The sequence below is a fragment of the Gambusia affinis genome, linkage group LG19 (assembly GCF_019740435.1).
Source record: "Gambusia affinis linkage group LG19, SWU_Gaff_1.0, whole genome shotgun sequence".
In the NCBI taxonomy this organism is placed as follows: domain Eukaryota; kingdom Metazoa; phylum Chordata; class Actinopteri; order Cyprinodontiformes; family Poeciliidae; genus Gambusia; species Gambusia affinis.
The window spans coordinates 4846166-4860530 of record NC_057886.1 but is presented as its reverse complement, the minus strand read 5'-3'; the positions used below and the strand labels follow the sequence as shown (position 1 = coordinate 4860530).

Here is a 14365-nt window from a genome sequence, read left to right as displayed (position 1 = left end):
TCCTCTGTAGTAATTGACAGTTCCGCCATGTTGTAGTTCTAACCTTCCGTCTTTGTAGTTCTAAAGAGCAGCTCAACTGACATGTGAGTGAAACACACAGGGAGAGACTAAATACTGTTTGAAGACGTTAGTTTGTCTGAAAGGCCTAAGAGGAATATTCAGGTTTTTATTTTGAAATTTTTAGTAAGCTTTATTTTAAGGGGCTACACTAATCCTATGAGTAACAGTGTTTGGGTAAAATCAGTTAAATACTGGCCAGAACAGCCCGTAGTTCTAAATGTACGGAGGAGGACTAGGGCCACAAAAAAAAAATAAATAAATAAAAGAATTCTGAGATTAAAGTCAGAATTCTGACTTCAATCTCAGAATGAAGCGTGTTTGTGAGACGGCCACGCACGTAACCACGTAGAATGGGCATCAGCCAATGAAAAGCGGCCCCTCTGGTAAGGTCCATACTCTTCCTATAAATGGCAGCTCAGCCCTCTGTTTTAACCGAGTGTTAACTGAGTGTTAGAACTACAGTGATGCGTATTTGTAGTCTTAACCAGCAGCCAATCCCCTCCTGTGTTCCGTTGCTATGCTAATCAATCCTCTGCTAACTGTCGTGTGTGAGACAGAAAGGTGGAGAAAGAATTCTATCTTTGTGAGACACCCAGTCAGTTTTTATGAAAAAAGCTTAATAATACTTAATAATACTTACTAGCGCTCAATACTTAATGGCTTAAATATTTAGTGGAATATCTAATAGTTTTTATACATTGTTTGACATCAGTTATTTTTAAAAAAAAATGGAAACAAGTGATCTTCGATTAGTGGATCGGCATTTGTGATTATTTAATTTGGCTAAATTTAAATAATTTAAAATAGTTTTTCTGTTGTCAGTGAAACCAAACAATATAAGTTCAAAGCAAAGGGAGAGACGTGGTTCAATACACGTAGAAGTCAAAAAGCAAAAAAAAAAAAAAAAAAAAAAGACATTTCCAAAATTGTGAAGAGAAGAGGCAAGACCAGACATAAATGCATGAACTAAAAGTTAACTCGGTTCTTTTTCCACGTGCATCTCCTGCAGCGCGTGCTGGTCTGTAGCTCCGCCCCTTTCGTTGTCTATTTCGCGCCATTCTTGTTTAAACTCCTCCTCCCGTCTCGTGACGCGCCTTCCTGTGCACCTTTTTTTAACCAATAGAAAAAGGCGCCGTTCGCTACCACCAATCAGCGGGCAGCGGCGGCACGTTGTGGAAGGGGTGGGGGGAGCGGTTCGCGGGAAATTAGACAGGAAGTCAGTCATTTGTTTCCCGCGAAACTCCCAGATCTGTCCAGCTTGGTCGCCGGCTTCGGTTCCTCTCGTCGGATTATTATTTCTTAACTGTATTTTACTGTCGCCGTTCACCGAGCTCACCGCAGGATGTCTGGCTTCGACGACCCCGGGGTTTACTACAGCGACAACTTCGGAGGAGGAGAGGCTCCCGGCGGGGACGAAGGCGGACAGAAGCGCGTCCAGATCAAGAAGAGGTTCCGCGAGTTCCTGCGCCAGTTCCGAGTGGGAACCGACCGGACCGGCTTTTCGTACAAATACAGGTGAATAACGGAATTTAGTGTAGCCAAGCAAACCAGAAAAAAATAACAATAATCCAATCGCACTTTTCTGAGAATATTTATTGTAAACTTACAAAGTTAGGTGTTGTTGGATGTTTAGGTGAAGAAATTTGATTTAAGAAGGTATTGAGAGGCGTTTTTTTTTTTTTTTTTTTTTTTGCTCCCGATCTGTTCCGGATCAGGACAAAAGGAAGAAAAAAATTAATCTGTTTTTGATCCACTTCAGCAGACGAAGCCGAAGTTGGCTTCCGATTGCAACTAAAAAGCTACTTTTCGCTCCCTGGAGTGTCTTTAATCTGTTCTAGTTTAACAACTGAAATACTGACACACTTCAAACCTGGTCTACGTTATTCTACACTCGTAGGGGAATGCGTAAAACAAAGTTTGTGAAAATTTTAACAAGAGGGCAATTTCAGCACTTTTTATGCATCCGGCCCACATTAGAAACGCTGCAAAACTACAACATCTAGATACTACAAACCTGGACTTAATTATTCTGTAATAATAGTAGAGTATCCAATACCTGGTGTGTGATATGTGAAACCTTTATGATCTGATTTCAAGATGTGGCAGTTTTGGAGCTGGAGCATTTGTAAAGTGGTCCAGATGCATAAAAATAGCTGGAATCGCCCTCTATTGACGTTTCACAAATCAAACAAAGGTGCCAAAAATAAAACTTTGTTTTAAATATTCCTCTATCAGTTTAGAATTAATTTAGTATAGGATTTTTGTGTCTGAGTCTTTCAGTTTTTAAACTAGAACACATTGAATACTCTTGAGGTATTGAAAAACTAGGTGGAATGGGCCTTTAGTTACAATCAGAAGCAAACTTCAGCATCATTTTCAGCAGGGGGTAGTTTTTTCCAAATACCTAAAGCCACTTTCAGAACCGCTATTGATTGTGAAGTCATTGAATCTGGACTTCTTTAAAGGCAGAAAGCATTTTGTGGAAACGTGGTAGAATGCTTGGAGTGGTTGTTATAGAAACACTGCTTCACAACAGAAATAATCCTGAGTGTTTTTAATGGACTTCATAAACCAGGGATGAGCTGAAGCGGCACTACACCCTGGGGGAGTTCTGGGTGGAGGTGGAGATGGAGGACCTCGCCAGCTTCGACGAAGATTTGTCCGACTGCCTCTACAAGCTGCCCACCGAGAACCTGCCCCTGGTCAGTTCACCTTTCTTTTTTTTTTCAGTTTTTTTTTTTAAATCACAGTGATTTATTTCTCCTCACATTGATTAATTAATTATTTTTTTATTGTTTATTTTAAATTGCAGCTGGAGGAAGCTGCCAAAGAGGTAGCGGACGAGGTGACCCGTCCCCGGCCCGTTGGCGAGGAGACGGTGCAGGACATCCAGGTCATGCTGAAGAGCGACGCCCATCATGCTTCAATTCGCAACCTGAAGGTGTTTTTTTGGTTTTTTTAATCTAATTATACGGGTTACATCTCAGTGAACTGTTGTTAAAGGGTTAACAGAGGAGCCATGTTGCGATGACTTCCTGAAGGCGGAGTTTCAGAAAGAGTAGGCGTTTTTAAAGAGACAGAGGCCCAATTTGAAGGCGTTAAATTACAAGTTCAAATTTCTGTTAAGTCACATTTGACATACACAGCAGTTTTTATAACTGCTGAATGTAACATAGTTACTGGACTGTGCTGTAAACTGATATGATGGAAAACACAACATACTGTCCCCTTAAGAGTTCATAGAGACACCGTTTATTGAAACTAACATTCTTCTTAGCGCAATTGCATCAACTCAGTAAGATCGTGGAAAACGCAGAGTTTAATCATGGAATCCTCCCGTGTCAGTCGGAGCAGGTGTCCCGCCTGGTGAAGGTGCACGGCATCGTCATCTCGGCCACGGCAGTCAAGGCGAAGGCCACCAAGGTGTGCCTGCAGTGCCGCGGTTGCCGCGGCGTCCTGACCGACATCCCGCTGCCGCCGGGCCTGCAGGGCTACGCTCTGCCGCGCAAGTGCAACAGGTGAGTTCAGGGTTGGGGGGCAAGAGAGAGAGAGAGAGAGGCGCCTTCCAGCTGCGCCTCGTGCTAAACGTCGCTACGTTCTCTCCCTCTCTATTTCTCTGTCTGTGTCTCTGCTCAGTGGGAACACCGGCAGGATGAACTGCCCCATGGACCCGTACTTCATCATCCCAGACCGCTGCGTCTGCGTGGACTTCCAGACGCTGCGCCTGCAGGAGTCGCCAGACGCCGTGCCGCACGGGGAGATGCCCCGTCACATGCAGCTGTACTGCGACCGGTAGGTGGGCGCCGCCGGCTTTCCGCTGTGGCGACATGTTCTGCAGACACAGGTTCTATGTTCTTTGTCTTTTTTTCGCTCCTCGTTTCCTCCCAGGTATCTGTGCGACCGCGTGGTGCCCGGCAACAGGGTGACCATCATGGGGATCTACTCCATCAAAAAGGTGGCGGCTGCCAAGAAGGCCGGCAGAGAGAAGGGCGTCGGCGTGGGGATTCGCTCGTCCTACCTGCGAGTGGTCGGCATTCAGATGGACACGGAGGGAGCAGGCGAGTACATCGCCGCGGCAACCACCAGCCACACGCGTTTCAATCCCAAACATTTCCGCCTGCAGCTACCAAACTCCCGAATCCACAGGCGACCCCCAAAAGATACATATTCTCTCTCTATTTAAAATTGCATGTATTTTTAAATGAATTTATCTTGTTAAAATGAGTAGAAGGTAATCGCTATGGTTTATTTAATCGCAATCGTAATGGTTTATTTATTCATTTTGGGATATTTGCTTTTTTCCAAATTATTTTGTCCCTTCCGGGTCTACATACAGGTTTCCCATTGGTGCTTGAAATGCTCAAGTTTCAATTTGGTGTTTGTCAGAGTTTGGATTTCTTTATAAAGTCCTTGAAAGTGCTTGAAAATTCAAACTGCACACTTTTGCGATAAAGTGTTTGATTAATTTAATAAAGGAGTCATTACACCTGATAGCATAATAAAAATACACAAACACATTCCTCACCCTCTGAAGTGAAATCAGACTAAACTTTTCTACAATTGCCAAAATTATTTCTATTTGCTAGATGCTGGAAATCTTGGGAAGAACATTTTATTTAATTTTATTTTTGAATGTTTATTATTCCTAAAGCCTCATAAGTTTATCCTCAGCCAGTAAACGGCTTTATGTGCAACAAATCCCAATAAAAATGCACTGAAATCTGTGGTTGCAAGCTTTGAAAAAGTAAATGTTGGAGGATTTTCAATAGGACGGCACCAATTAAATCGGCCCAGGTTTCCTTCATTTTTGGGAGATTGGCCATCGGCCGACACTTTGGCGAGAAACCGATTTTATCGACCGCTGCAAAGCTCTGGAAATCAGCCACTGTTCCCTCTGGATCTCAGTGACGGCGCTCTCCCCCCTCCACCCACATTCCTCAAACTATTGCCAACTTGGCAAAGTTGCGGGAAAAACAAAATAAAAATAAAAATTGGCATTGGCAACAATCGGAATCGGTTCCTCTGATTTACGAAACGGTTGAAATGCTTTGGATCAATTTCTGCATACCAGGTCATCCTTTTCTTGTTTTGCCCCCTCAGTAATCAGGTCTTCTTTTATTTCCGTCCCCCTCTCCGCCCGCTCCAGGCCGTGGCGCCACCGGCTCGGTGTCTCCACAGGAGGAGGAGCAGCTCCGGTTGCTCGCCGCCTCTCCCGGCGTCTACGGCTCCCTGGCGAGCTCCGTGGCTCCGTCCATCTACGGCAGCGACGACCTGAAGAAGGCCATCACCTGCCTGCTGTTCGGCGGCTCCAGGAAGAGGTGGGCAGCCCGACCCCGTCCTCCCCGCTTTGCCTCGGGGTCCGGCTTCTCTCCGCGTTTGACCGTCTCGGTGTCGTCTCCTCCAGGCTGCCCGACGGCCTGACTCGCAGGGGCGACATCAACCTGCTGATGCTGGGAGACCCCGGCACGGCCAAGTCACAGCTGCTGAAGTTCGTGGAGAGATGCGCGCCGATCGGGGTAGCTGTCATCGTCTCCGCGGCGCCGCAGCAGCACCGGGAAGGCGGAGCGACGCGAGACTGAGCCTCTGCATCTCTGTGGCCTCCCCGCAGGTTTACACGTCCGGGAAAGGCAGCAGCGCCGCCGGGCTGACGGCCTCCGTGATGAGGGACCCCGCCACCCGAGGATTCATCATGGAGGGCGGCGCCATGGTGCTGGCCGACGGAGGAGTCGTCTGCATCGACGAGTTCGACAAGGTAAGGCGGGAACCGAGTTCTGGTGGGGTTCTTGTGTTTGAGCCAGAATGGAGCAAAACGGGAAACTTACTTTCATCAAACTTTTTTTTTTTTTTTTTTTTTCCAATTGAGATAGTTGGTTGATGATCAGCTGACTTGGTGAAGGTTTCTCTAGCGCTCAATAAAACCAAGCCTAGTGGATGTTTTAGTGTAGCTTAGCAACTGTAAGTTTAATAGAATAAAGTAAGTGGATTCATACAGATTAGAGATTACAGATTAGAGCCACTGAGAAAAAATGACTTCAATCTCAGATTCTGATGTTTTTTGACTCGTAATTCTGACTTGATCTCAGATTAAAGTCAGAATTCTTGTTTTTTCTCCTGATAGTGGCCCTAATCCTCTTCCATAGATGTAGGATGTTTTTTTTGTTAAGTAAATATGATTGGTGCTTAATTTAAATAAGCTGTGGCTTTTTCTTTTTGTATTCATTTATTTCTTTTATCTTTACCCGTTTTCTATTGCGCTAAAGTGTTTGTGAAAAAGTCTCATGTCACATTGAGGATCGGCCGGCGAATCATCCCCCACTGCACATCGTATGCTGCTTTACTCCACAACGGCAATCGCTTACTGTTTCCATGAAGTCGTTTTCTGACCTCCAGTGTTTAGGAGAAGTGAAAGTTCTGTTTTTGTCTCCCAGATGAGAGAAGACGACCGAGTGGCGATCCACGAGGCCATGGAGCAGCAGACCATCTCCATCGCTAAGGTGTTTATCGGAGACTATGGGTTGGAATACAAAACCACCGTTGAGAGGGTTGCCGTGGTAACCGCAACATCTGTGCTCCTCCCAGGCCGGCATCACCACCACCCTGAACTCGCGCTGCTCGGTGCTCGCCGCCGCCAACTCTGTGTTTGGTCGCTGGGACGACACAAAGGGCGAGGACAACATCGACTTCATGCCCACCATCCTGTCGCGCTTCGACATGATCTTCATCATCAAGGACCAGCACGACCAGCAGAGGGACATGGTGAGCGCCATCAGCGCTGCGTCATTTTAGGGTTTTATTCAGCTTTTTTTTTTTTTTATAAATGCTCGGTTTGATGTTGATGATTCAACAAGTTTGATGAAAATTCAGGAATTTGGTTCAGTTCTCTGTTGGGGCACAACGACAGCCATTTTCTAGCCAATCTTCTCAAAGATCACAGATCCAATGTTCTGGTTCCGTCCGTCCATCTATCCATCTTCTGTTCACTCTTGTCCCTATTGGGGTCGGGAGGGTTGCTGGTGCCTATCTCCAGCTACGTTCCGGGTGAGAGGCGGGTTCACCCTGGACAGGTCGCCAGTCTGTCGCAGACGTTCCGGTTCCAATTTCTCAAAATTCTCGTTTCCATTAAGCAAATTCATCTTCAGATTTTGCATTCGCGCAGTCCTACAGTCAACGGAAAGGCAGCCGTTTTGTGCTGCGAGTCAAGGAAAAGAGAGCAGCTTGACCTATAAATGGTTGTCAGGAGCTGCGTTTCCTTTACAAATGTCCGATATCCCGCTAATGTGGGGAAAAAAACTGCACAATTTTGCAGTTGTGCTGTTTCCCTTAAATAACAAACACAACTAAAACCTAACGTGAATAAGTTTGTTCACGCAATAAGTCATTAAAAATCCATCATCTTCCTGTTGTCTTCTTCATCATTTCCTCCAGTAGTAACGTCCGGTTACAGACTAGTGAGATATGAAAAAAGATTTGCGCAGTTAATATATTTTAATATGGCCAAAAAGGAAAAAAAAGTAAACACCTCGTCATATTGCAAAAATAAAATTGCCGTGATTCTATTAAGCAAATTCATTTTCGTAATTTCAGTTTATTCAGTTCCACGGTCAACGGAGATGCAGCCATATTTGCTAACAGTTGCGGTATTAGACCCGTTTCACCGTGTCACCGTAGACACTCAGATGATTGTCATTCATGCCAAAGTGAATGTAAGCCTCTGACCCGGCCCTCACCGTCAGTCTCGCTCTGACTTTGACCGCAGACTCTGGCTCGCCACGTCATGAATGTCCACCTGAGCGCCCAGACGCAGACGGAAGGCGTGGAGGGCGAGATTCCTCTCGCCACGTTCAAGAAGTACATCGCCTACGCCAGAACGTGAGCGCTCCCTGCAACCCGTCTGTCTGAGTTGAGCTGCTCCCAGCCACAGGGGGGGAACGTAAAGTGTTGGTGTCTGTGTGTGTTTGGCAGTAAATGCGGCCCTCGGCTGTCGGCGGCGGCTGCTGAGAAGCTGAAGAACCGATACGTGGTGATGAGGAGCGGCGCGAGGGACCACGAGAGGGAGTCGACCAAGCGGCCCTCCATCCCCATCACCATCAGGTGCGTGGCCTCTATAGTGTCGCGCATTCTGTTTTTAAAAATATCTTTTGGTGACATTCTCCCGATTGTTTTACCCACCAGGCAGCTGGAGGCCATCGTCCGCATCGCCGAGTCTCTGGCTAAGATGAAGCTGCAGGCCGTGGCAGGAGAAGAAGAAGTGGACGAGGCCCTGAGGCTCTTCCAGGTGTCCACGCTGGACGCGGCGCTGTCCGGCAGCCTCTCCGGTGAGACCTACGGAGCCGGACGTTCACGCAGTTCGGTCGTTGTTCTTCATCAAGACGGATTGTTTGAAACGTTTTCTCGCTGTTGAGTCCAGGAGTGGAGGGATTCACCTCGCAGGAAGACCAGGAAATGCTGTCCCGCGTGGAGAAGCAGCTCAAGAGGCGCTTCGCCATCGGCTCCCAGGTGTCTGAGCACAGCATCGTCCAGGACTTCACCAAGCAGGTCAGCCAGAGTCCAAAACGCACGAATTGACGCGATTTCCGACTCGCTACCAGCAAATTATGGAAAAGTTGAGATGCACGATAGGTCGGCTCTTACATCGTCCTCGACTGACAGTCATTTTCTGTACAACAGAGCTGTTAAATGACAAAAATTGATAAAATAATTTTCAGTTTTGTTTATACACGCTTTAGAAATGTACGACATATCGACAACAACATCGGTATCGGCTGATTTTTTTTTATTTAAATTTTTGTCCCTTTTTAACATGTCGGTCCAATAAACAAAACTAGGCCAATATTGACAACCGATATTTATCACCAACTTGATGCTGGTTATGTGCTATTTGTTTGATCATGTGACATAATATTCTTGCAGCAAAGGATTGTGGGGAGTTTCAGTGAAGGAATGATGTCATCAGAGTAGTCATTTTTCTTTCTCTCTCTCTCTCTCCCTCTCTCTCTCTTTTTTTTTTTTCCCCAGTACATTGTAAATTTCCAACACATATTTGGACAATGCGTCACATATTGAGGCGAAGGGTACCGCCCTCGCCTCAATATTTGACGACTTGGGCAGGTTCCTTCAGCGTCGCATTTTGACGATTTGGGAAGGTTGCATGTTTTACGTGGATTATTGACGCGAAGGGTTCTCGCAAACACCGCCGAACCTTTAAAACCCCACGATTTGGTTAGGTTTAGGGCAAAAAGTACGGTAAGGCATATGGTAAAACTCCATGCGTCAATATGTGACAAGTCGGGAGAGAGAATGGGTTGAAATATCGGTTATTGGCCGTGACATCAGTATCGGCCCAAGTTTTCAAATCGGTGCATTCCTAGTAAAAAGCTAATTTTATTCACTGCAGTAGGATTGAGAAAACTTCAACTAGTTATTTTTATGCATTTATTCAGTTAGGCAGAAAAAAAAAATCTAATGGTAAGAAATAATAAATTGATTTCCAAAAACGTACATTTTGAGAACTGCAGCAAGTAGCAGCGTCTTGGTCAAAACAACCATGAGAGAGAATCTAAATGCTAACTGCTTGTTTAAAAAAAAAATAATAATAATTTATAATGAAGCCAGAAGACAAAAAAAACAAAAACTCACAAAATCAGTCATTTGTTTTTTTGTTTTTTTAACTGCAACAAAATTGCTAAAACCTTTTGAGAACCGCGTAACGAATGTATTTTTGTCTTTTCCAAATCCCCCGCCGCTCAGTCTTCTCTCTCGCTTTTGCAGAAGTATCCGGAGCACGCCATCTACAAGGTCCTCCACCTGATGCTGCGGAGGGGCGAGCTGCAGCACCGCATGCAGAGGAAGGTCCTCTACCGGGTCAAGTAGAGGAGCCTCTGCCCTGTTTGTTTGTTTTTGTAAATAGTTTTTGGTCTGCGTTGTTTTTCGGGTAATTGAGGATGGATTCTGAAAATGACTTTTGTCACAATTTAGAACCGAGATAATGGATTAAAGGTGTCGCTGTTGAGGTGAAGATTCTGTTCAAATAAATAAAAAGTCGTAACCACACGATCCAACGGCACCGATTTGTTTGTTTTTTTGGGAAATTATCAAATTACTGCATGCATTTCCGTAGAAACATCTTTCATTGAGAGTTTCACATTGAACCAGAAACGTCAGTGAATTTAATTGGACTTTCAATAGCATTCAAGCCATTGTTTTTTTTTTTTTATTGTTTATATAAAACAAACAAAATTTTTGACAAAATAATTTTTTTGAAAAAAAGAGATTTTTGCCACATAATGATGAATAAAAAATTCATAGTGTAAAATAAGTTCAAAAATATTCATAGCTAATAAAACTCAGTTAAATCAATAGAGGTCCAGCCAATTAGTGCTGGTAGTGCTGGTAGTGCTGGTCAATTAGTGCAGTAAAAAGTACGGTCAGAACACCATTTTTATTTAAAAAAAAAATAATTTTATTTTAAACTAATTTCAAAACCATAAATCATTTCTTATTACGTTTCACAATTATACACTTCTTTGTTGATTAACTACAATAAAACCACCTAAAAAAACCAAAACATTAAAGTTTATTTACAAGAAGACAAATTTAAAGTTTGAAAGAATCAACCTTTGTAAAGTATATTGTACATGGAAAGAAGTTTCTGTTTCTTCTGTTTAAGTCAAGTAAAGACTTCCATCTTAATGAATTATTTAGTGCAGTTGTCTCCAAACTTTTTGCTAAGAGGCAAAAAAAAAATGGCTGAACTACCAGAGGGGCGACAAAATACATTAAATTAAAACTGAGAAAATGTTCTTGCAATTTTTATTTTTTTTACCTGCTTAACAATGAACAAAATTTGTATGAAATCGGTATATCTTTATAGATCCAAAACATAAAAAGGGCCTTAATAAAAGAGGGAAAAAAAATTCCAGATTTGTGGGGGTCGAATCTTTTGGTCAGGGCCCAAACAAAATCATTTTAAGGGCCAAAAGTGGCCCCCGAGCCACACTTTGAACACCCTTGATGTAGTGTGTAAAGTGCTCTACGTGCATGCTGACTATAAAATCCACATCTCTACATCCCATACATTGCAGCCCCAACAGTTGCCAGGGCAACACACAGCCCCACCGCGAGCTGCAGGACGGGAGACGCTGCGAACCTGGCGGCTCCCGCGCCGCTTCTTGATTGATCCGTTTCTGTGGCGACGCTCAGCATTTTCTGCAAGTCATCAAAAACCTAATCGGGAGAAGAAGTAAAAAAAAAAAATGTTTTGGTCAAATCACCAAGTTTCAACACGCTTGCTCTGCGAACACACAGTTTCAGTTCCTGTTTCGGCTGACACGGGCGGTCACTGACCTCTAACCCGGAATCTTGTTCCCTCACCTGGATGTTCAGCTCGAAAGCGTCCACCGCCTCCTCCAGCACGGCCGCCTTCTCCTCCTCGGTCAGCTCCACGCTGTTCATGCGGCTCCTGTACAGCTGCTTGAAGCGGTTGGGGCTGCTCACGCCGGGGAAGGAGAAGAACGACAGTCCCTCTTTGCTGCTCAGCCCCAGAGATTTCTGGGTAATTTTTCCCAACACCTGACCCCCCGACAGGTCGCCGAGGTAGCGGGTGTAGGCGTGGGCGACGAGCAGCTCGGGGTTCTCCTGGCCGATCTGAAAAATGACCCAAAGAAGTGTTTCTAAAGTCAGTTTGTTGAGAATGCAGATAATAGTGTGTTTCTTTTCTCAATATTGGTTCATGTGGTTCTCTGCAAGGGGCGGCACAAATTAGGGGGCCTCACATTGTAAAATCAAAAAATAAAAGATTTCTTTAACTTTTTTTGTTGTCTGTTTGTAAAGTAGACAAGACATGTTTGTTGTTTTAGTTAGCTTAGTAGCACGTTTTGATTTTGGAAAACCAGTTTGTTGACTTGGCCACCAGTGAAAAAGAAGAAAAAAAATTCATCATTCACTCCGTGAACACACACGGTTGTGGACTGTGGCTGCATTTCCATTACAAATGTGTCCAAAACTTTTTCAATATTTTGTTAATAATGCTAATTATGCTAATTTTTAAGTTTTATGAGCTTTAACATTTACGAAACCTTCATGGTATTAGTGAAACTCTGGCGCCTCCTAAACATTATTTAAACATGAAAGCAACAATTTATAGACTGCTCACCTCAGCACTACCATACTCAGATTACAAAAAAACCCCACCTTTATCATGTTTGTCAAAATAAATACGGACAGGGGGGCTGAAGGGAGGCACCGTTCAAGCTCGAACCGCCACTGACCAGAGAACATTTTCACCCACCGTTCTCAGTCTCTGTTTGTATCTTTGCGTGGCTGCGGGGACAATCACTCTCTTCTCCCAGTCCTGGCCAAAAAAATACTCCAGATCACTTTCCAGCGATTCCAAGCGAGCCAGCTCCTGAGGGAAGTAGATGGGAGCCACGGCGGGATGAGAGGAATTCCTGTCCAGCTCCTCTTCTAGAGCTTTGTAGATCTCGTAGAGGGAAAACAACAGGACCTAGCGTGGTACATTAGAGGGATACGCACGTTTTAAAGTTGATGTGGGGGGAGGAAAATGAATAAAAGATACGGTGAGTAGAATCACCATACCTTGTATTGTTGCAGAGTAATCTGTCCCTTCTGGTAGCTAAGCATCAGCTGTGTGTTTTCAGCTCTGACGTGGTTTTCCTTAGTGGCGGCTTTGATTTGGTCGGATAAGTCGCTGAAGACAGCCGGCAAACAAAATGCAATTTTAAAAAAAAATAATCTTTTTCACTACACGCTGGAAAAACCCCCAACATTTTTCAAAATCTTGTCAAGCAATCTACCTGCCGGCTTCACCCGAGTTGTCTTTCCTTGCGCTCTTCAGCATCTCCATCTACGCAGATGACATTAAACTCTTTATGGTGCTTGTTCAAAGCAACATTAAAGCAACGGCAATCGGTTGAACAGATTGTACTTACGTTTGGTAATCTGTAGTCCTACGTGTATAAGTGGAAGTTGTCTCTTCTTGTGAAGGCTCCAGTCTGACCTCTCGGTTCCCTGCCGCCTCTTTTATAGCATCCTGGTGTCGTTGCTGCTGAGTCAAATGGGAAGTGTGAGTGCTGTGTCGCGTTTCTGAGCCAGCAGCAGCTTAACGTGACAAGGCAGACTTAAATACAAGCCGGCAAAAATTGTGAAACATGACGAGGCAAAACTCAAAGGAGGGATGTTTGGAGTCGCTCGTTTTTTTGGGGGGGAATTTTATGAGACAGAGTAACACGGAGCACAGTTAGGAAGTCAAAGCATACTTTGTTTGAAACATTTTTCACAAACAAGAATTGTAAAAAGGTATGACTTGCATATGTACTCAATCTTTTTACTCTGATACATCAAAAAAAAAGTCTGATGAAGAAATACATTGTCAAAAGACAGGCAAAAGTATTCAGGGGTTCTTTTTTTTTAGCACAAATGGAACCCCATACAAATGTAGTGTCCATTACAAAAGCACATGAATATACTTTTGACACATATAGAACCCCATAAAAGACGTCCTATTTAAACTTTTAGATTATATATGTGGGGGCTGCACAGTGGCGCAGTTGGTAGAGCTGTTGCCTTGCAGCAAGAAGGTCCTGGGTTCGATTCCCGGCCCGGGGTCTTTCTGCATGGAGTTTGCATGTTCTCCCTGTGCATGGTGGGTTCTCTCCGGGTTCTCCGGCTTCCTCCCACAGTCCAAAAACATGATTGTCAGGTTAATTGGGCTCTCTAAATTCTCCCTAGGTGTGAGTGTGTGTGTGAATGGTTGTTTGTCCTGTATGTCTTTGTGTTGCCCTGCGACAGACTGGCGACCTGTCCAGGGTGAACCCCGCCTCTCGCCCGGGACGTAGCTGGAGATTGAAACCAGCAACACTCCCGACCCCATTAGGGAAGAAGGGTGTAAAGAAAATGGATGGATGGATGGATGGATTATATATGTAAGTTTGTGCAGTGATAAAACTACATTTTCTATGTAAGTTCCTAACCAGACATAAGATTTAACATTATTTCACTTTTAGTCTGCCGTAGTTCTTCAATGTTGTCTTGATGACCACATTGTCTGATTTAGCCGTCACGGGAATTTTGACACGTATAGTGCTGTTATTGTTTACAGAAGCTCCATAGCTAAACTTCTAACAAAACTCTTTTACTTTATTGTTGCTCAGCACAAATATCCTCACAATGGGTGTTTCTCACGCTTCTTCTCTCTGTTAGTCACTAATCACAGTTTAACTATCACTACAATTCTCTAGTGGTGGTTTTATTACCTTCAGTTATCGCAACAATTAACTTCACAATACAT

General features: G+C 44.2%; 2 protein-coding genes across 2 annotated transcripts; one reads left to right on the top strand and one right to left on the bottom strand.

Moving 5' to 3' along the window:
- Positions 1-1188: 1188 nt before the first annotated feature.
- On the top strand, positions 1189-10113 carry mcm5 (minichromosome maintenance complex component 5). Its single transcript, XM_044100506.1, has 16 exons — positions 1189-1575; positions 2636-2762; positions 2873-3001; positions 3406-3578; positions 3697-3852; positions 3949-4118; positions 5207-5378; positions 5465-5576; positions 5669-5812; positions 6489-6554; positions 6640-6816; positions 7817-7929; positions 8023-8151; positions 8233-8375; positions 8468-8595; positions 9829-10113. The coding sequence occupies exons 1-16, from the start codon at positions 1403-1405 to the stop codon at positions 9928-9930; spliced, it is 2214 nt and encodes a 737-aa protein (XP_043956441.1). The 5' UTR covers positions 1189-1402; the 3' UTR covers positions 9931-10113.
- A 313-nt stretch (positions 10114-10426) lies between these two features.
- hmox1a (heme oxygenase 1a) lies at positions 10427-13140 on the bottom strand. Its single transcript, XM_044100507.1, has 6 exons — positions 13008-13140; positions 12873-12922; positions 12655-12766; positions 12347-12562; positions 11431-11703; positions 10427-11283 (listed from the first exon to the last, which is right to left on the bottom strand). Exons 2-6 carry the CDS (start codon positions 12920-12922, stop codon positions 11122-11124), a joined length of 813 nt encoding a protein of 270 aa, XP_043956442.1. The 5' UTR covers positions 13008-13140; the 3' UTR covers positions 10427-11121.
- Between the last annotated feature and the right edge of the window lie 1225 nt (positions 13141-14365).